At 55.1% G+C, this 18605-nt stretch overlaps 2 protein-coding genes across 6 annotated transcripts in view; both read right to left on the bottom strand.

Moving 5' to 3' along the window:
* Positions 1-4130: 4130 nt before the first annotated feature.
* ULK3 (unc-51 like kinase 3) lies at positions 4131-11708 on the bottom strand. Of its 4 annotated transcripts, none has more exons than XM_037833402.1 (16): positions 10942-11708; positions 10167-10307; positions 9963-10083; positions 9335-9439; positions 8446-8589; positions 8169-8251; positions 7495-7650; positions 7204-7309; positions 6968-7008; positions 6616-6718; positions 6413-6477; positions 6243-6321; positions 6131-6171; positions 5721-5768; positions 5438-5504; positions 4131-5332 (listed from the first exon to the last, which is right to left on the bottom strand). In XM_037833402.1, the coding sequence occupies exons 1-16, from the start codon at positions 11041-11043 to the stop codon at positions 5316-5318; spliced, it is 1419 nt and encodes a 472-aa protein (XP_037689330.1). In that variant the 5' UTR covers positions 11044-11708; the 3' UTR covers positions 4131-5315. The 4 variants fall into 4 exon arrangements, 3 of the variants coding, with proteins under 3 accessions (XP_037689330.1, XP_037689331.1, XP_037689332.1); XM_037833403.1 differs by having other exon boundaries at positions 10167-10304; XM_037833404.1 differs by having other exon boundaries at positions 9968-10083; positions 10167-10225.
* Positions 11709-11716: 8 nt separating this feature from the next.
* The window catches only part of SCAMP2 (secretory carrier membrane protein 2), a 29400-nt gene continuing 22511 nt past the window's right edge, over positions 11717-18605 (bottom strand). For both annotated transcript variants that reach the window (XM_037833436.1, XM_037833435.1), the window contains 3 exons: positions 17593-17694; positions 13508-13628; positions 11717-13266 (listed from right to left, as the gene is read on the bottom strand). In XM_037833436.1, the coding sequence (XP_037689364.1) occupies positions 13132-13266; positions 13508-13628; positions 17593-17694 (358 nt within the window). In that variant the 3' untranslated portion in view covers positions 11717-13131. The remainder of the gene's footprint in view (positions 13267-13507; positions 13629-17592; positions 17695-18605) is intronic.

The raw sequence follows: 18605 nt of genomic DNA, 5'->3' as shown, positions 1-18605 counted from the left end.
CCTGGGGGAAGGGAAGGGTCACTGCATTGACCGAACACCAGGTCCACGTGATCCAGCCTGGATCCATATGAAATAGCCACCTGCTTGGGAATGCGCCTGGGGAAGGTGGGGACTTGGGGGTGTTACCCCAGCTCAATCATGGCTGTCTCTGGCACATGTGCCTATACTCCCTCCTCAACTTGGAGATGGGAGGTATAACAAAAAGAAGGCAGAGCAAATGAATTCCAGTCCTGGTACGATGTGATTCTGAACAAGTAGGTCCCCTTCCCTCTCTGGGCCTGTGTTTTTCCCCCTGTAAAATGAGGGTCCCAAGTCCCATCCTGCTCACCTGTTGGAGAATCCAGGAATCCAGGCAGGAGGCTCCTCCAGCAGCCCACCCAGGGGCCAGGGCAGGAAGAAGGTGCTATGGCCCAGCCCAGCTGTCTTCCCTCCAGCTCTGGGGCCCCAGCTGCTGCGGAGGCACTGGCCTGTGGGGAAGCCGGCCAAGATTGCCAGGCAGAACTGCCATCTGAGGGTTTGGTTTCAAGGGCAAACTTTCCACTAGCCTTCTTTGTAAAATAAGAACAAGGAATACAAAACCTGTCCAGTGGGTAATGTGGGGAGGGACAGATGGAAGACGGGGGAGAAAGAAAAGGTGAGGGTGGGGAGAGACACAGTCCCTGGAGCAGGGTGGCTTTGCTTTAGCTGACGTGCTGGACCCTGCTCTCCTGAGCATCCTCAGGAAGGGGCCTGGGCCTCTGGCTGCCGTTCGGCTGCCCCTAGAAAAGGACCAACAGCTACTGGACAAAACCCCCTCCTGACATTTCTGGAGCTGCAGGAGACCTGAGTCAGGTGCCAGGATTGGGGCGGGGGGCATGGGCCTCCTCAGCCACGTCAGCAGCAAGGCCCATGTCAGCACTCTACCCTCTAGGGGCCTTCTGCCTAATGCGACTGGACAGACCCCTTCTCCCTCAGTGGTTTGCAGGGCAGAGAGGGAAAGAGGCAGGTGAGGTGGGTGATAGGGAAACTGGGGTGGGGGATCGGGTGGGACTCAGCACTCACCAAACCCTTGCAAAAGGCTGGAGCCTGGGGTCAGGGAGTTGGAGGGGGAGATACTCCCTTTCTCCCCCCACCTCACAGCCTAGAAACTTCAAGAAGTCCCAGACCTGTCTGGACGGTTCCTGGAATGGGGTAGAGCGAGCTCTGGGCAGAAGGAGCCAGCTCTGGGGCCCAGGCAGAGACGGACAGCCTCCCCTCCCTGGACGAAGCCTTTGGATGGCCTCCAGGCTGGTCCAGAATCAAGACACTTAACTCTAGGCCCTCTTTCTCCCTCCCTGTCTCCTGTTCTTTCCTCTTCTCCTTTACAGGCAATGTTGACAAAGATGACAGAGACCTTGGACTCTTTCTGGAAAGGGGAGGCTGCCTGCTGCCCTCCCCCTGACTCCCCCCCCCCCACCAAGGGCTCTGGCTCAGCAATACCGGGGACTCAGGGAGATGGGTGGCCAGCCCAGGCCCTGCCCGAGGAGCCTCCAGTGCCCTTCGCCTGCCTTCCACCCACCCACAGACAGCTCAGGCCCAGTACCCATGGGGAGGATGGGTGCAGAGGGAACATATGATTTCCCTGAGGCCAGTTGGCTCCCGGGGAGGAGTTGGGGAGGGCGACCAGGGAACTGGGTTTGGAGCATGGAGGGCCTCCTCTCCCCCCAAAAGCCAGATGGTCCTTCTTCAGACACGAGCAGCACTGGGGACGCATCTGCTGAGCCTGGGCTGCTGGCAGAGCCTGTTGACCCAGCTGACCCAGCTGATTCTGCCCTCTGTCCCCACCGACCTGAGGCCAGCTTGGAGGTGGGGAGCCACACGTGAAGGGAGTTGTTGGTGGGGGGGGGGCACAGTCCCTGGCCTGCCTCTAACCCAGCGCCCCCCAGCCATGGCTTTTGTCGAATCTGTTAGAAGCCTGGGGAAAGCGAGGGAGCCAGGGTGGGCTGGGTCCGGGGGATGAACCACGACAAGGCCACCTCAGCCTTATTCAACAAGAGCTGTGTGTGTGAGCATGTGTGTGTGAGACCGGGGGCCTCTGTGAGACTATGGGGGGCTCTGCATGAGGATCCATGAGCTTGTACGTGACTTGTGGTGTTTTTGTGTCTGCGGTCCGTGGCCTGTTAGTGTCTGAATCTGTGTTCTTGAGTCTGTGGATTTTGAGTGTGTAGGTGTGGGTGTGCGCTACTCTGGGGGAAAGCAGTTGTTGATATGACCGCTCCCCCCAGGCCCCAGCCTCCCTGTTGGGCTGCCTCGCTCTCAGGGAGGGCTGGGATGGCAGACTGGCTTCTAGGGAATGGACCCCTTTTCGATGGCTTCCTTCAGGAACCAAGGATCGCTGTCCTTCCCCATCCCCCAGCTAGCAAAAGAAGGGGCAGGCTGGATCCAAGGACGCCTGGGTCCCTCCATCTGCTCCAGAGGCCCACCCACCTCTCTCAAGCTTCCAGGGGTGCCTCTTTGGGAGAAAGAGAAGGTCCAGGCTCAGGTACTTCCCCCAGCAAGGCTCGGGACTGGCCTGGGCTTGGGAAACTGAGCGAAGGTGGGAGGACAGGGCAGGGCGGGGCACCCAGCACGTTGCAGGGAGGCCAGGGGCATCTGCTTCCCTTTGAGCACATTCAAAGTGTTGATGCCCCCCACCCATGGCCCCTGGAGGAAAAATAGGAGAGTCCTATTAGAGAGCCCTCCCCTTCCAGGCCTCCAGCCCCGAGGCTGCTCTCCTTGGCAGAAGGTTTGGAGGCTTGGATTCAGGACGAGTCTGGAGGCCACCCAAAGGCTTTGTCCAGGGAGGCCCCTCCACAGCCCCAGCCTCCCAGGCCTTTCCTGCAATCTCTTCCCACCTCCCCCAGGGGGTCTACCCATGCCACATCCAGATATGTAAAAACTTCAGGCCTCTGCTCTCAGCCGGCCAATGTAGATATTACAAATCAAAATTGGGGTCTGTGGGCCAGCCCTCTAGCCCAGCATCCTTCTATTCAATGAGTCTCCCAACCTCCATCCTGCCTCATTCCCACTCTCGTTCCCACCCAGGCTTCTTGTTCACCCACCCAATCGGGTCCATTCTTTCTCCTTCTTCCCATTCCCTCATTTTATTTATCAGGGCTTTTTGTCCAGCCAATATCCAGAAATAATCTGAAGCACAAAGTACATTCTTTGCCTAGTTCTGAAAATAACATTTTATTGAATTCTTACTAGGTGCCAGGCTCATGTACAATACCCCGTTTAAAGTCCCACGAGGCACTTATCTTTATCCTCATTTTAAGGAGGAAGCAACTGGAGTTAAACAGCGGGTTCCAAGCTTCATGGCCAAACGGGTAGAGCCAGGATTTTAGCCCAGGCTGCGACTCCAGCGCCTGCCCTCTGGGCCACTGCACCACACTGCCTCCCAATGGCCAGGCTACGGGCTTCAGGGAAATCGAGTTCTCTTCTAGGGTCTGTTTCCCTCCCTGGATCAGAAGCACTTTAGTGTCTTTAAGGAAGACCGTCCATCTTAGTGGTGTCTTGAGAAGTCGAGGGAACTGCTCCCTTGGGTGAATGTGGCTGCCCAGGGATGTGCTCCCCTTTAAGTCCCCATGGCTGCTCCCAACAAGCACTGTTCAGACCCAGAGCAGCTGGGTGCAGTGCATGTGTGTGCTGGACAAGACTCCAGCTCAGAGGTCCCAGGGGGCTGGGTCTGAGAACAACACATCCCAAAGGATGCCCTCTTCCCCAGTCCAGCTCAGTGCTCACTCACTGGCCCTGTCTGGGGTGTGGGAGTGTGCAGTGCAGAACATTCCAGAGCATTGCACTCCTACAACAGTGTCTCCCCTTCTCAAGGTGCAGACAGCGAGTCTGAGATGCACAGTGGGGAAAGGCCCTGCCTGGACTCCCAGACCTGTACTTCTCCCATCCACTGGCCCCCGAGATGTGGCAGAAAGAGCAGCTGGTCAGTCTGACTCTCCAGGATTCCCCTAGGGGTGGAGGGCTAGAGACTGATGTGGCCATCACCCTCTACCACCCCATGACCTACCCCAGCCCTAACTTCAGGTTACCCAGCTTTTCCTGGGGCCCCTCTAGGCCCAGCCCATGAACAAGGGCTATCTCTCTTGTTTTCCCTAGGGCAAGAAGAGAAGCACAAATACAGAAAATAATTTAATAGAGAAACAATGAATTACATTTTTTACACCCAGCCTCTGGGAGAACAGAGACTCTTGTTCCAAGGAGGAATTTAAGGGCAGAGGGTTAGAAGACACCACCAACACCTTCTCTGATTTTTAAAGAGAAACCCCCAAATAACTCTAAGTGTATACATTCTTCTCTAGATTAAAGTCACTTTGCCCTCATGCTGTGGGTTGAGGAGGTATTTGCAGCCCCACTGGAGAGACAGGGAGACCAAGGCCCAGAAAGGGGAAGGGGCTTGCCCGGGGTCACCCATGGCAGTGTCAGAACCAGCATCAGGTCTCCCAGACGGCACTGCTTCCCCTGCAGCCTGATGTGCCAGGCAGCCTTGCAACTTCCCTCTCTCAGACCCCCCAAACTCCAGCACAGGGGCAGCTCTGTGGCAAGCTGGGGGGCAGGCCCTAGAGAGGAAGTGGGAGGGATGTGGGTCAAGGACCCCCTCCGCTTATACCCGTGCACTAGGGCCGGAACAAGGCATGGGCTTCTGAAATGTGCACTCACCCCTACAAAGTACATTATTTTCATGCTTGAAAGTATTATCTTAAAATACCGAGATGGTGGGTGGGGGTAGGCTCCCAGGAAGACTGGTGAATTCTGTGGGGCTGAGTGGTCCCTAAAGGGTTCTGGAGTGCCCCGTTCCAGTGTAAGGACAGAGGTGAGTCAGAATAAGGGCTCCCAGGAAGGATGGGGGTGGCCCAGGGTGCTGGCTGCCTGCTGGCAGGGAGGGGGCAAGAGCAGACTTGCTCTGCAGAGGGTCCTCTGCCTTCTTCTCGGAGCAAAAATGCTAGGAGGCTCAGGATCCAGCAACCACCAAATGGCAACTTTTAAACTTCCAAGGTAAAGGTCACATGAAAGAAGTTCTCTTCTCCCAGGGTCCTGCCTCCTGGCCGCCTGGGGCCAAGGCCCAATGCTCCTAGCTCACAGCATAGGCCAACCTCCAGGGGGAGGAGTGTACCTGAGGGAGGCTGGGGGCCCTGGGATGTGACGGTCTCAGAGTTGTCCACCCAGAAAGCCCCCTCTGTAGGTCCCAGAGCTGCAGAGGGCCACAGAACTCTGGGGGTTGATCCACACTCCCAGCCTGAGAAGAGCAGGCCTTCAACTCCAAGATTTAGGTGGCCCACAGTCCGTCCTGCCAACCTCTGGGGTCACTGCAGGGTGCAAGCTGTGCAGGGGCAAGAAGGGAGGGTCAGCCTCAGGTCTTTGGCAAGGCTGTCCCCAGCCCTCACCCTTCCTTGGATAGAGGATCAGACCCCAGGACAGGACTCACAGCTACGAACAGACTCCGACAGCCCCTCTTTGTCCATGCTCTCGGCTTCCCAGCGAGACTGCCTCATCTGTGGGACACAAGAGGCAGAACAAGGTGAGAGGCAGCCAGAGACAGAGGCAGGAGCTGCACCAAACAGAGAGCAGCCAAGTGCGTGAAGGAAAGAGACGGAGGAGAGGCCTTCAATGAATGGAGAGGGAGACAGAGGGACTAGGAGACAGACAGCCTCAGGCAGAGAGGAGCAGAACACACCAACCCTTACCCCACTGTGGTCCCCATGCCTCACCTTAACCTGCTCCTTCAGGTATTCAGCTCGAGCCATGAGGTGCTGAACCTGCCAAGGGAATGGATATGAGACAGAGGCGGACCTCAGCAATGATGCTTTCCAGAACCCTCTGCCCCAACAGAATGGCTTTCCCTGAGTCCTCTACCTGCTTTCACCTCCAGGAAGCCTTCCTGACTCCACCAGTCCAGCAGACTTTCTGCTGCTGGGTTCCCAGACGCTGACTATCCCAGTACCCTGATCTGGGCACCCCCCCATCCCCGACTGGGCCACATCTGGGAGGTTTGACTCCCAGACTTGAAAGACCCTGAGGGTAGGGGATACCAGAGAGAATCTGAGGAGGTTCCCACAAAGAGAAACAGTAAAAGGGGAAGAGGAGCCCCACCTCCAACCCTCCCAACCCTAGTGGGCACCTCAGTGTGAAGCAGCTCCCGCCTCCGCCCTGGGGGCTCCGCTGCAAAGAGAGGGCAGTTGGTGAGAGCAGGGTGGCCAGGGCTTGTGGGGGTGTACAGATGGGCACCTCACCTGCCAGCAGCAGCAGCAGCTCCCCCAGGCTGTGCTGGTACAGGTCCAGGGCGTCCTGCTCCCCACCAGCTTCCTCCTCCTGCAGCCACATGACACTAGGTCATCCGGGGTTGTGACCTAGGTTCCTCCCTGTCCCACCTGGACACCCTCTCCCCTTACTGGGCACGCACCTTGGCCGTGGCAGCCGAAGCCACTTCCAGGGCAGCTAGGAGGCGCGGCTTGTCCCGGGCCATCTCTGGGATGAGAGTGCAAAGGCTCAGGGGAGGGGAGCAGCCTGTCCTCCCATCTCAGGGAGCCTACTCCAACCGGCCTTCCCTCAGGCTGGGGGGAGGTTTGCTAGGGCCTGGTGGGCCAGCCAGGGGCTGGGGCTTACCTTTGAGCAGGTCCCGGGCAGTGGGCCCCTGCCTTAGCAGGGCCTGATTGGAGGAAGAGACGATGGCTTTGAGCTCCTCGGCCCGGGACACATACTGCCCCACCTGCAGGAGGGCGAGGGGCTGAGGAGGGGCTGCCCCAACCCCACCTCCCAGCACCCACCTCCCAGTCCTCCCTTGGGGTCCTCAGTGACTGCCCCAAGCTGTAACAACAGGCCAGCAGTTGACTGAGGCTGGCCTGACCCCTTCACAGCATTCTATTCCAGAAGAGGGAGCTTAGGTTCTGAGAGAGCCATTTCTCAGAAGTCTCCCCACCCCTCCCCTATTTCCTCATGGGGTCTTTCACTCACCCACCTTTGCTTTAATTGCCTCTTTCCGCTGGGCATCCACTTCATCTGTAAAAGTGGGGTTTATATGAGTCTGGAGGGACTCCTGGCCCATTCGAAACACTCTGGGATCCCCCAAAGCACTAGGTTCCAGTTTTTCTCTTTGCTTTATCTCCTAATGGAGATCTTCTGGAATCCATCCGCTGCAACTATGGCTGACCCCACCCCTGCCGCATCAGGCTACAGGCTCAGGCTGGGACTCACAGTGCAGAGCAGGCACAAAGAAGTCCAGAGCCTTGCAGTAGAGAGACAAGGCAGCCGCGGCCTCCCCCTCCTGGTCCTTCTTCACAGCCTGCACCACCAGGGCGGTCTGCGGGATGACGGAGCAGAAGTCATGCCCACCCCCAGCCCTGCCCCGTCCTCTGCCCAACACGAGTGGGGAAGTGCAGGTTCCCCAAGTCCACCCTCTGCTCCCTGTTGTCTCAAGTCACCATGGAAGGGAGCAGATGAAGCCCCCAACTTGCCTCGCCCCACCCCACCTGTTGGCCTGCTCACCGCTCGTGCCAGGCTCTCCCTGCTGGGCATGTGCTCCAGGTCCACCCAGGGGTGGGCGAAGAAGTCCTGGAATGAGATGCGACGGGTGGGGTCCCGCTCCAGGAGCCGCTGCAGCAGGTCCCGGCAGTCACGGGAGAGTGGGGGCCGCAGGGGGAGCTGCAGGAGGCAGGGGGACATTTCACCCTGGGCTCCAGCACCTCCACCCCTGCCCAGGGCTTGGCAGGACCACCCTGTCCTGGGATGCCCCAGAAGTACACATCTGATGGGTGGAGAATCAGAGACCCAGAAGGAACAGCGATGGGTCAAGGTGGAGGAGCCAGTTGAGAGCTGGGCCTCCTTGCCCTGGGCTCCTGCCCACACTCTCAGTGGAGCCCTTAGCTGCTGAATGGGTCCTGTTTATGGGTCCTTCTCCCCCTCCGTGCATTATGTGCCTGGGCAGGCTGCTGTGGCCTTCACTCAGAGGCCCGCACAGTTCTCTATGAGGCAGTCCCTTTGCTGCCCATTGTGGGCTGATCTGGGTCCCTGGAATTGACCAGAGGCTCAATTTCCAGTCTAGAGCATGTCCCCCCACCATGAAGGTGGCAGGGAGCCCACAATCCAGTCTGTGGCAGATGGGGGTAAGGTCTCCAACCTCAGGGCCCTGTCCCTCAATGCCAAGGCCCTGCCAGACCCACCTCGATAACCCGGTTGCTACGTATCTTCTCTTCCAGCTCCGAGAACGACTTGGAGGCAAAGGGGGGCTGCCCGAAGAGGGCTTCTGTGGAAGGGAGGCAGAGGAGGGGCCGGGAGGGATGGCGTCAAGCCTGGCCTGGCCACTCCTGGGGAGGAGGCCAGGTGCCTGTCAGAGCAGGGGCCCCGGGGAGGTAGAACCCTTCAGGAGTGGCCCAGAGAGGTCCTGCCTGAGGATACACAGTGCAGCCCCTGGGGTGGAGCAGGGGATACAGTGCTCACCGTAAAGGATGACCCCCACGGACCAGAGGTCCACGCGGGCATCGTACTGTCGCTGACACACCATCTCGGGGGCCATATAGAGCGGAGAACCGCGGAGCACGTGCTTCTCATCCCATGGGGACATGTGCTGCGCAAAGCCGAAGTCTGCAGGTGAGAGGCCAGGCAGCAGGGCTCACATTCCAGCTGCTTCGGCTCCTGGCCTGTGAAGCCTCTCCTTAGGGCTCTGGCTGCAGGGTTCCTCTCCACCCTCCAGACTCACCAGGATCAAGCCTACTTCCCAGTCTCTGCCCATGCCGTTTCTATTGCGTTCAGCTTGGAATACTCTCCTACATTTTCCTCGGGGGGCGTACCTCTCACCTTGCACAGTATCCCCAGGTACTTTTTTCCTAGGAAGTCCACCTTGATCATACCAGCTACGCGGATAAGGCCCCACTAGGGGTTAGAACCCTACCTTACTGCTCCACCAAGCTTCGGTTATATCACATTCTCCGGCCTCTAGTCTCAAGTCGAATCTTGTCAGGAGCCACCACAAGCACAGCCTCCCTCCTCCCCTTGTGCCCTCCTACGCTGCCACAGACTGAGTCACACAGTCTGAGCCCCAATCCTGGGGAGAGACTTAGCCCTGATCCCAGTCACAGACCAAGTCCTGACCCTCACCCCTGACTGAGCCCTGATTCACCCCCATTACACTACTGGAGATGAGTATGAGTGGCCTAAGAAAAGTCCGAACTTCTGGTATTGGGGCCACCCCTGGATCAACCAGCCTGTCGCTGTTTGATGACTCAATAGAGGGTTCCATGAGAACCAGGGGTGCTGAATGAGTCCAGGCAGAGGGAGGCCTCTGCACAGCCACGCTCCAAACCTCTTCCCTTCTGTTCCAGACTCAGACCTGCCAATTTGAGGTAGGGCTTCTCCAAGGAGCTCAGCAGAATGTTCTGGGGCTTCAAATCCAGGTGAGAGATGTTCCGTTCGTGCAGGAACTGCAGGGCACTAGCTGAGGGGAGGGAGCCACACAGACAGGTCAGAGAAGCCCATCTCACATCTGCCTCTCACCTCCCCAGGCTTACAGCTGCCTTTCGAGCCGCACTAATCTCATTCAGGCCTGTTTGGTCTACTGAATGCTTCACATACAAGCGCCAGGCTCCTGTCACTTCTTAGAATTTGCCCCCTGCCCAGAGTAACCTTCCTCCACTCTCAGAGGCTCTCCTGGATGCCCCAGCCCTTTAAGATCCTGTTCTTTTCCTTGGCAAAGCACTTGGGTCTTACCCACTCAGCCCTGGAATGTTTTAAGGTCCTTAAATTATGTTTCACATGTGGAAACCTGGACTCCCCACAGATGCGGGCTCCTTCTCCCTCCCACCTTCTCCCTGGCATCCTTGAGCCAGGGCTGGGCAAATGAGAAAGATCGGGTCCTAACAACCCAAGCTGAGGCAGGGCAACTGCAAAGCCTGGGGCAGGAGTGAGGTGGGAGGGCAAACATGGGAAGGGGTGTCAGGCTGGGGGTCAGAGGCTTTTACCCAACTGCTGCATGAAGACACGAGCCACCTTCTCAGGCAGAATCCTGCGGGTATGGATGAAACGAGACAGGTCGCCCCCTGCACAGAACTCCATGATGAGGTAGATGTTGTCACTGTCCCACTGTGGTTAGAAGCAGAGAAGCCGCTTGAAGAGGGTGCTCCTCCTCCAGTCCTTTTGGAAATGGTCCCACCCCAGGCCCGCACCTGGAAGTCCTTGAGCTGCACGATGTGGTGGTGTTGGATGCCCTTGAGGATCTCAATTTCTGTCAGGAGGTTTTCCACAGATGCCTTGTTCAGACTTTTCTTGGCTACACACTTTATGGCTACCACCTCGCGAGTGTCCTTCTAGGGGGATAGGAGATTTGGGGCCTTGCCTTGAAGGGGCTGGTTTGCCCTGCCCACACACACAACCCCTGAATGGGCAGACCAGCATCCCAGCTTCCCTTTTTCTGGCCAAGGGAACAGATTCTGGAATCCCAGCCTCCCAAGCCAACCTGCCCTCAAAGTCTCTTCACTGCATTCTAGAATGTCCCACCAAGGCATGTCACTCAGTAGTCTAGAACTACTGACTCCTCCTAACTGGGTCCAGCCTTCTAGAACAGGGTTCCAGACTCCTCCCAGCCCACAGGTAATCCTTCCTGTATTTGCCTGTTTCTCAGCCACTCACACCCACGCTCCAATCTTGCAAGGATCTCACCTACCTCCCAGACAAAACACGGGGTGTTTGTTTTTAAGACCTGTAGATGGCAGTCGGCTGGAGGGTCAGACTGAGGGAGACAGGCGGCCCGCCCCACTGTTCTCACGCTGTCTCTAGCCTGTCCCAGTTTCCCCACCTGGTACTCGGATGGGTTTGCGCAGGGCTTGGCAGGCACAGGAGCTAGGCCCTCAGGAAGTTCGCGTGCCCCCAATGCCTGCCCGGCCCAGGGCGTCCCGGCCGGCAGTCCCGCCGCCTGCCCCCGCGCCCCGCCCCCACACCCACCTTGGCGTAGGCCTTGTACACCGTGGCGTACGTGCCACTGCCCAGCCGCTCCGTCAGGATGAAGCCGTCCAGCCGCGGGGGGCCCCAGCCGGGCGCCGCCATGCCCGCTGCCCCGCGCTCGCCGCCAGGTGCTTCCTGGTTCCCGGCGTCGCGTTCCGGCCCAGAGCGGAGCGGGAGGCCGGCCGGGGCTCCACGCTGCCCCCAGCGCCGGCCGCCGGAAGTGCAGCGCGGCGGCTCCCCCCGCCAGCTCCCCGGGGCCCAGCCTCGCGCTCCCGGCTGCCTCCCGCCCTCCCTGGCTATCACACGATCTGTCGGGGCCCCCGCGGGCTGAACAGAAGTGACCCGAGGACGGCAGTCGAGGCCACCCACCCAGGAACCTCACCGAGGCGCGAGAGGTGCAGATGGCATCACAGAGGTGAGGACCGTAGAGATGAGGTTGCCAAGAGGTGAAAAGCTCCCCGAGGCGTGTGGGGTGAAGAGGAGCCAGGGAGGTCCCCCAGGATCTCCTCTACCCCAACGACCTGCACCTCTAAAAGTGGAAGTACTGGGCTAAGAAAGGGCCTTTGAAAGAGACCAAGTTGCCTTCCCTGGGGTTCCCTTCGTCATTTGTTCAGTGGAGTGAGGGGCTGGACCTCCTGTTGCAGGCTGGTCAGGGAGCCGCGGGCCGGCGGCAGCAGCACCTAGACCACCTCCCTCAACTGTCACTAGCGCGCCTCAGCTCCTACGCCTTGGGCCACCCCCATCCTTCCAAGTCCACCAGGCATTAGGACCAGTGTCATCCAAAATGTCATTTTTATTTAAGCACAAAAATTGAGACATAACATTTACATTTGTACATGGAGGGGGGGAATACCAGAAAGGGTTTACAAGACCCTGGCCATTGCCACTATCATTCAGTGGCTCTGGGGCCGGGCAGGCTGGGCCCCAGGTCCCCGAGGCAGGAGGCCGGCCAGGTATTGGGAAGTCCTCTCAGTCTACACACCCACTCCTGGGAGGGCAGGGTGTAAGTTCTAACTGTGGAATCCCAGGTGCCCATCACAGTGCACACCTCCTGGGGAATCCCCAGGATGAGAGCAAGGAGGCCTAGACTCTACCAGGGGCATATGTGGGTGGGTGGGGGACCCTGGGGATTAGCTTCAGGGTTCAAAGGTGGCTCATCAGTCCAACCTGAAGAATGTAGTTCTGGAATTCTTGCCCCTGCCCTCCCCAAGAAAGGCTGGATATTGCTGATGGCGGGGGGAGGGCAGCTGGGTAGTGCAGAATCTGAGGCTAAGGCAAATGACAGGTATTCCTCATGAAGAGAGAAAGTCAAAACAAACAGGGCCAAACCAACCATACCATGACATTCAGACCCCACCCTTCTAGAAACTGCCAAAGCCTTGGGCAGGACAACCTGGGGTCAGTGTCCTCTATATCCCACCTCTTCCCACCCTCCAAATCTCAACCAACCCCACTGCACACTGAGTTAAGTCTGATGCAGAAAAGGCCCCATAGGGCTCTGTAGGGCACAAGGTGCTGCCCACACCAGATGCAGGAGGCCTAAAGGCTATGAAACTGTTTGTGAGCAACATGGGACAGAGAACCTGCGGTGGCCAGGCCAGAAGCTCTGGCAGCCCAGAGACTAGCCCAGAGCTACCTGGGGAACAGAGGTGCCTACCCATCCAGCCTGCAGCTCCTCTAATGTGGAGCCCTTGGGAGGCTACCACAGCCTGGGCAGGAAGGCAGGACTGTGGCGGCCATGGGCTGGGTCTAGGAAGTCAGATTCAGGTCAGGCCAGCTGGGGGAGGAGTGGAGTCCTAGGACCCTGCTGGAAACAAAGCTCCAGGTGGGGTTGGCCCAGTCAGTCAATGCACCACAGTGTGTGTGTTTTGGGAGTGAAGTGGGGAGAACGTCATTCCCATTGCTTCCAGAAAGAGAAAAGAATCCTACCAAACTGTCACCAGAGAAAGAAAGACAGTTTTGAGTTTTTTTCTTTTCTCTTGTGTGGGAAAAAAAAAAAAAAAAAATCCCTGTCCCTCCCCTTCGGTGGAAAGATAAGCTGGTTGCTGAGGAAGGAGGAAGAGCCACAGCAAGACCCTCCTCAGGTCTGTGCTAGGCACAACCACCTCATAAGGCACCCACGGAAAGTGCAGTTCAGAAGGCAGGTGAGAGAAAAGGCTGGGGCAGAGGGAGGAGAGAGAGTCGGGAGGGCTAATTCCCCTGGAAGGCTCCTCGGGCAGCAGATGAGGCAGTGTTGCGGAAGGTCCTGTTATTGAAGATGCCCTGGGAAAACTCTTCCTGGGCCTGCTGGAAGCTGGCCCCTGTCCGGCGGTACAGGGAGTGCACCTGAGAAGAGAGGCTGGGGTGAGAGGAATCCGGCCTTTGGGCCCACCAGGAACCGAAACATTGGGGTTGTACTCCCAAAGGGACAGCCAGGGACCCAAGCCTCCCTGATCCCCACCCAGAGCCTTGGAGAGAGTTGCTGAGCCTTTGGGAGTCCAGAAGGCCCGACTGCAGTGGTGAAGAACATCCTCAAGGTGAAGGAAGGAGCCAGGTGGTTTGCTGTTGGCCCAGTCCCACCACTCACCCGCTTCAGGAGGAAGAGTGAGAGCACGGCACAGAGGGTAAAGAAGCCAGCCACCACCATCATGATGACCGCCACAGCCAAGGAGTCTTGCTTCAGTGCAGACAGGGCTGCAATCCAACCACTACAAAGGGAGGAAGAGGCCAGAGCGGGCATAAGTGGGAGTGGGCCCAGAGGCCGCTGTGCCGGTTTGAGTCTATTGTGTTCCCCAAATGCCATTATCTTTGTGGTCTTGTGTGGGGCAGGCGTTTTGGTGATGGTTGGATTTGCTTGGAATGTGCCCCACCCTGCTGTGGGCAATGATTCTGATGAGATGTTCCCATGGAGGCGTGGCCCCGCCCATTCAGGGTGGGCCCTTATCGGTGGAGCTATATAAATGAGCTGACTCGGGGGGGAAGAAAGAGAGTGCAGCTGGGAGTGATGTTTTGAAGAGGAGCAAGCTTGCTAGAGAGGAACGTCCTGGGAGAAAGCCGTTTTGAGGCCGGAGCTTTGGAGCAGATGCCAGCTGCCTTCCTAGCTAACAGAGGTTTTCCGGAGGCCATTGGCCATCCTCCGGTGAGGGTACCCGATTGCTGATGTGTTGCCTTGGACGCTTTGTGGCCTTAAGACTGTAACTGTGTAGTGAAATAAATCCCCGTTTTATAAAAGCCAATCCATCTCTGGTGTTTTGCATTCTGCAGCATTAGCAGACTAGAACAGCCGCCATGAGGGGCTCTTCTCCAAGCGGCTGCTGTGTCCTGACAACTGTCTGGGGAATCTCCCTGAAGCACAGGGCTCTGTGGCCCAGAAGCCCATGGCCTGTGAGATGCCAGGCTCCTGGGAAGGCTGACAGGCCCCACACTGCCAGAGATGGATTCACCTGGGAATCTAGGGGCCATGTGACATCTGGGAGGGAGGATGTGGCTGCTGCCTCCACAATGTAGCACTTGGCTGCGCCTTCTCCTGCTGCCGCAGGGTGGGTTGGGGACATGGGAAGCCTGGCTATGCTCTCCTGAGGGCCTGCCCTTTGGGAAGGATACCACTGGCCAACTTCCCAGCTGGGCCCAGGGATAGCCCTCATCCTTCCTCCCCCAGCTCTGCCTTCAGTCAGTTATGTCACCTCCTTAAGCCCCAGTGTCCTCATCTGTAAAAGGGGATAATATAATATCCTCACACTTCTTGATTTCAAAACTTTGCACAAAGCTACAGTAATCAAGTGTGGTACCACAAGGTGTGCACAATGGGGGGAGGGGGCGGGTTTCTATGGGAACTCTGTATTTTCTGCATGATTTTTCTGTAAGCCTACAACTTCTCTAAAAAAAAAAAAAACAAAACAAACAAAAAAACTGTGGTACTGGCATAAGAACATAGAGACCAATGGGATAAAATTGAGAAATCAAAAATAAACCCACACATTTATGGCCAATTGATTCTGACAAGGGTGCCAAGATCATTCAATGGGGAGAGAATGGCCTCTTCAACAAATGGTGCTGGGACAACTGGATATCCACATGCACGAGAATGAAGTTGAACTCCTACCTCACACCATATACAAAAATTAACTCAAAATGGGTCAAAGATCCTTGAAGAGCTAAAACTATAAAACACTTAGAAGAAAACATAAGGGGAAATCTTCATGATCTTGGATTTGACAATTGTTAGGACACCAAAAGCACAAATGACAACAAAAAATAAACTGGACTTGATCAAAATTAAAAACTTTTATAAACCAAAAGACACTATTCAAGACAGTGAAAAGACTATACAGAATGGGAGAAAATATTTGCAAATCATTTATCTACTAGGGGATTTGTATCTAGAATATATAAAGAACTCTTACAACTCAACAACAATAAACAACCTAATTAATAAATAAGCAAAAGATTTGAACAGACATTTCTCCAAAGAAGATAAACAAATGGCCAAAAAGCACATGAAAAGATGTTCAATGTCATTAGTTATTGAAGAAATGCAAATTCAAACCACAATGAGATATCACTTCACACCCACTAGTATGGCTAAAAGAAAAATAAACAGAAAATAACACATATTGGTGACAATGTAGAGAAATGAAAACCCTTGGTCATTTCTGATGGGAATATAAATGGTGCAGCTGCTGTGAAAAAGTCTGGTGGTACCTCAACAAGTTAAACATAGAATTACCCTATAATCTGGCAATTCCACTTTAGATATGCACCCCAAATAATTAAAAACAGGTGTTCCAAAAACCAAAAACTGAACGAAAGTTCATTCACAATAGATAAAAAGTGGAAACAACCCAAATGTCCATCAACAGATGAATGGATAAATAAAATGTGGTATATCCATAAAATGGAATACTATTCAGCCATAAAAAGAAATGAAGTTCTGATAGATGTGACACATGAATGAATCTTGAAAACATTATGCTAAGTTAAAGAAGTCAGAAGTAAAAGGCCACCTATTGTATGATTCCATTTATATAAAATATTGAGAATAAGCAAATTCATAGAGAAAGAAAGTAGATTAGTGGTTGCCAGGAACTGGGAGAAGAGAGTCTAATGGGGAGTGACTGTGTAACGTTCTGGACCTAGACAGCGGCGATGGTTACACAACACTGTGAATAAATGCCACTGATTTGTATACTTTAAAATGGCTAAAATGGTAAATTTTACATTATGCATATTTACTGCAATTTAATTACTATAACTGATAACAAAAAAGGGGAGGAGGGGATAATAACATTGTGAAAATGGTTACGGAAGGGCTTCAGAAGGCATCAGGAAGGTGGACTCTGCAGAGCTCAGCTAGTCCAGCCTCGCACCAGTCAGGTTAGCGAGGGCAGAGCCAGGCCAGAGCCCAAGCTTTCTGACTCCCGGCCAAGGGTGCAAAGAGTAGCAGTTACTAATCACAGCCTTTCTACCGGGATCCCGCTTAGGGTTAACGAGCAATGAAACCAGGACACTGATGAAGGAGAAAAGGGGCCACATTAGAAACAGCAAGGTGAGGTGGAAGAAGAAGTTGGTGGGAGGTGCGTGCACTTGCTGCGAGGGCAAGGTGAGTCAGTCCTCTCCCCACTGCCCTGGACCTGCTGGCTCTGCTTGGGGAGGGGACCAAAACAGCACAGCCCTTGCAGGCTCAGGCTTTCCGCCAAGGGCCCGCCTGACCTCTCTGCCATGCTCCCTGTGTATTGGGGCAGAAAGGAAAACATCAGCCATCAGCTTGTCTTTTTGAGATTAATTCTGAGCTAAGGACTGCAGTATCCAGGGAACTCAAGCCAGCTTATCTGGGGGAGGCTTCGTCCCCAAATCCTGAAGTTATAGGGTCTCTGGAAAAAGTCACAGCTCAGGGTGTTGGTTAAATAACAGGGCCAGAGCAGCTCACTGAACAACAACAACAACAACAAAAATCCTCAACAGTGTTTAGTATAAAATTGTCCAAAAGAGTTTTTAGGTAAATCAATGAAGTATAAAAATGGGAAATAGTCATCTAATATGGTATTTAATATGATAGGTACTGCATACTCTACCAAGTTTATCTTTAACATTTACGCCTTATTTTGACTCTAACAAATAACAGTGAGTCAGAAAATGGGCACTGCCTTCATCAGGGTCCATGCTGTGGACATTCCTGGAGAAAACCTGAAAGTCATCTCTATGGAATCCTCAAGACTATCTGAGAAAATAAGCCAGGAAGAGCTGGCTACAATTAGCTCACTACAAATTTCTCTGAAATAAACTTAAAAATTAGAGGTCTAAAAACAAACAATCAAACAAAAAAGGCCAGGGCATCCACCAGCAGCTGCCCAAGCCCAAAGGCTTGTGTGAGGCCCGTGGATGTGGCACCAGCCTCTAGGAGGGCAGGCAGAGAAGAGGGAGGCTACAATCCAGTGCAGGACACAGGCCTGTGGTCTAGAGATTCAGGCCAGGTTCACCTCAATATCCCAGACAGTGGAGAGCAAGGCAAGACAGGGAGATCCTTGCCTGGCTTATAACCAAGCTGGCCAACTCACCCCTCTCCCAGAGGAAGGAGGGTCATCTGTGGGGCCCTCTGGGAGCTGGGAAACAAGGCAAGAAAGGCTGAGCCCCATGTCCAAAGCACCATTCCCTCTCTGCTGCCCCAGACCTCACCTGTCCCCCAGGCCAGGGATGCCGACCAACTGGATGATGTAGATCCCTATTTGACAAAAAAATACAAAGAAGAACACGAAGAAGCTGAAAGAGTTGTCAGACCTGTGGAGAGAGGGGGAAAGAAGTCAGTAGAGGGCTCACTAGTACGGTATCTGTAGGACTGGGCGGCAGGTGGCAGGATGGGAGAGTGGACAGACCTCCAGAGGACCAGCCACAGCGTCCACAGAGGCACACACACTCAGACACCCCCACCACAGTCAAGGAGGGCTCGCCTTCTACTGCCTTGCAATTTAAGAGGGCAGTGCCTGGCCCCTCTTCCTAAAAGAGCTGATAAAGTTGCTCTCCCCCAAGGACAATAAAAAAACCTTAAGGCTCTATCTCCTGAAGTATTTACGTGCATTTTGTAACAGACCCTAAAATTTAGCCAAAGGGATAAATCTCTAACAACAGAACTATAGAGTTGGGTGGAACAAAAAGGTATGTGGGGAGTAGAGAACACCAGACAAAACCCTAACAGCCTCCACCTCTGCCCCTGAGGCCCAGAATTCAGTGAGGGTTTGGTCCTGTCTGCTAGACACATGGGATGGTGCAGCCGCTGCCCCACCCCCTCTCCCAGAGGCTTGCTGGGCTCCCAGCCCTGGAAGTATCAGCTCTGAGATACAATTCTAGAACCCCGAGGGGTCTGTAAGGTGGAGCCATTAATGTGGGGAGCTGGGGAAGTAGGGGAGGGGGAAGTATAACTAACTGTAGAGAGAGAAGCCATTGACAGCACCTGTCCAACTCTGCTGGGGCACACTCTAGAGCCTCCGAAGGGAGGACCCTAAGAAGGGTCTCTTCCCTCTTCCCCGTGACTGAAATCCCACCCCACCAGACAGACTGGGAGCAAGGGGAGGCAGGTGAGGCTCCTGATCCCCCTCTGCAGGTCTCCAGTGCTTAGTCCAAGGACAGGGCCCCAACCACTGAAGAAAACATCTGCTCTGGCTCTTGATGGGAATGGGAAAGTAAATTTCCCA

This window comes from Choloepus didactylus, chromosome 4 (genome assembly GCF_015220235.1).
Source record: "Choloepus didactylus isolate mChoDid1 chromosome 4, mChoDid1.pri, whole genome shotgun sequence".
In the NCBI taxonomy this organism is placed as follows: Eukaryota; Metazoa; Chordata; class Mammalia; order Pilosa; family Megalonychidae; genus Choloepus; species Choloepus didactylus.
Note: the sequence above shows the minus strand (reverse complement) of the source record. Positions and strands in the feature narration are given on the sequence as shown.

Excerpts from the sequence above, each read along its gene's own strand:
- ULK3 (XM_037833402.1), bottom strand. The coding sequence starts at position 11,043 with ATGGCGGCGCCCGGCTGGGGCCCCCCGCGGCTGGACGGCTTCATCCTG. Across the intron at positions 10,084-10,166 it reads TGCAGCTCAAGGACTTCCAG|TGGGACAGTGACAACATCTA; the intron begins GTGCGGGCCTGG and ends TTCTAACCACAG. Across the intron at positions 9,440-9,962 it reads TGTCTTCATGCAGCAGTTGG|CTAGTGCCCTGCAGTTCCTG; the intron begins GTAAAAGCCTCT and ends CCCTCCCCTCAG.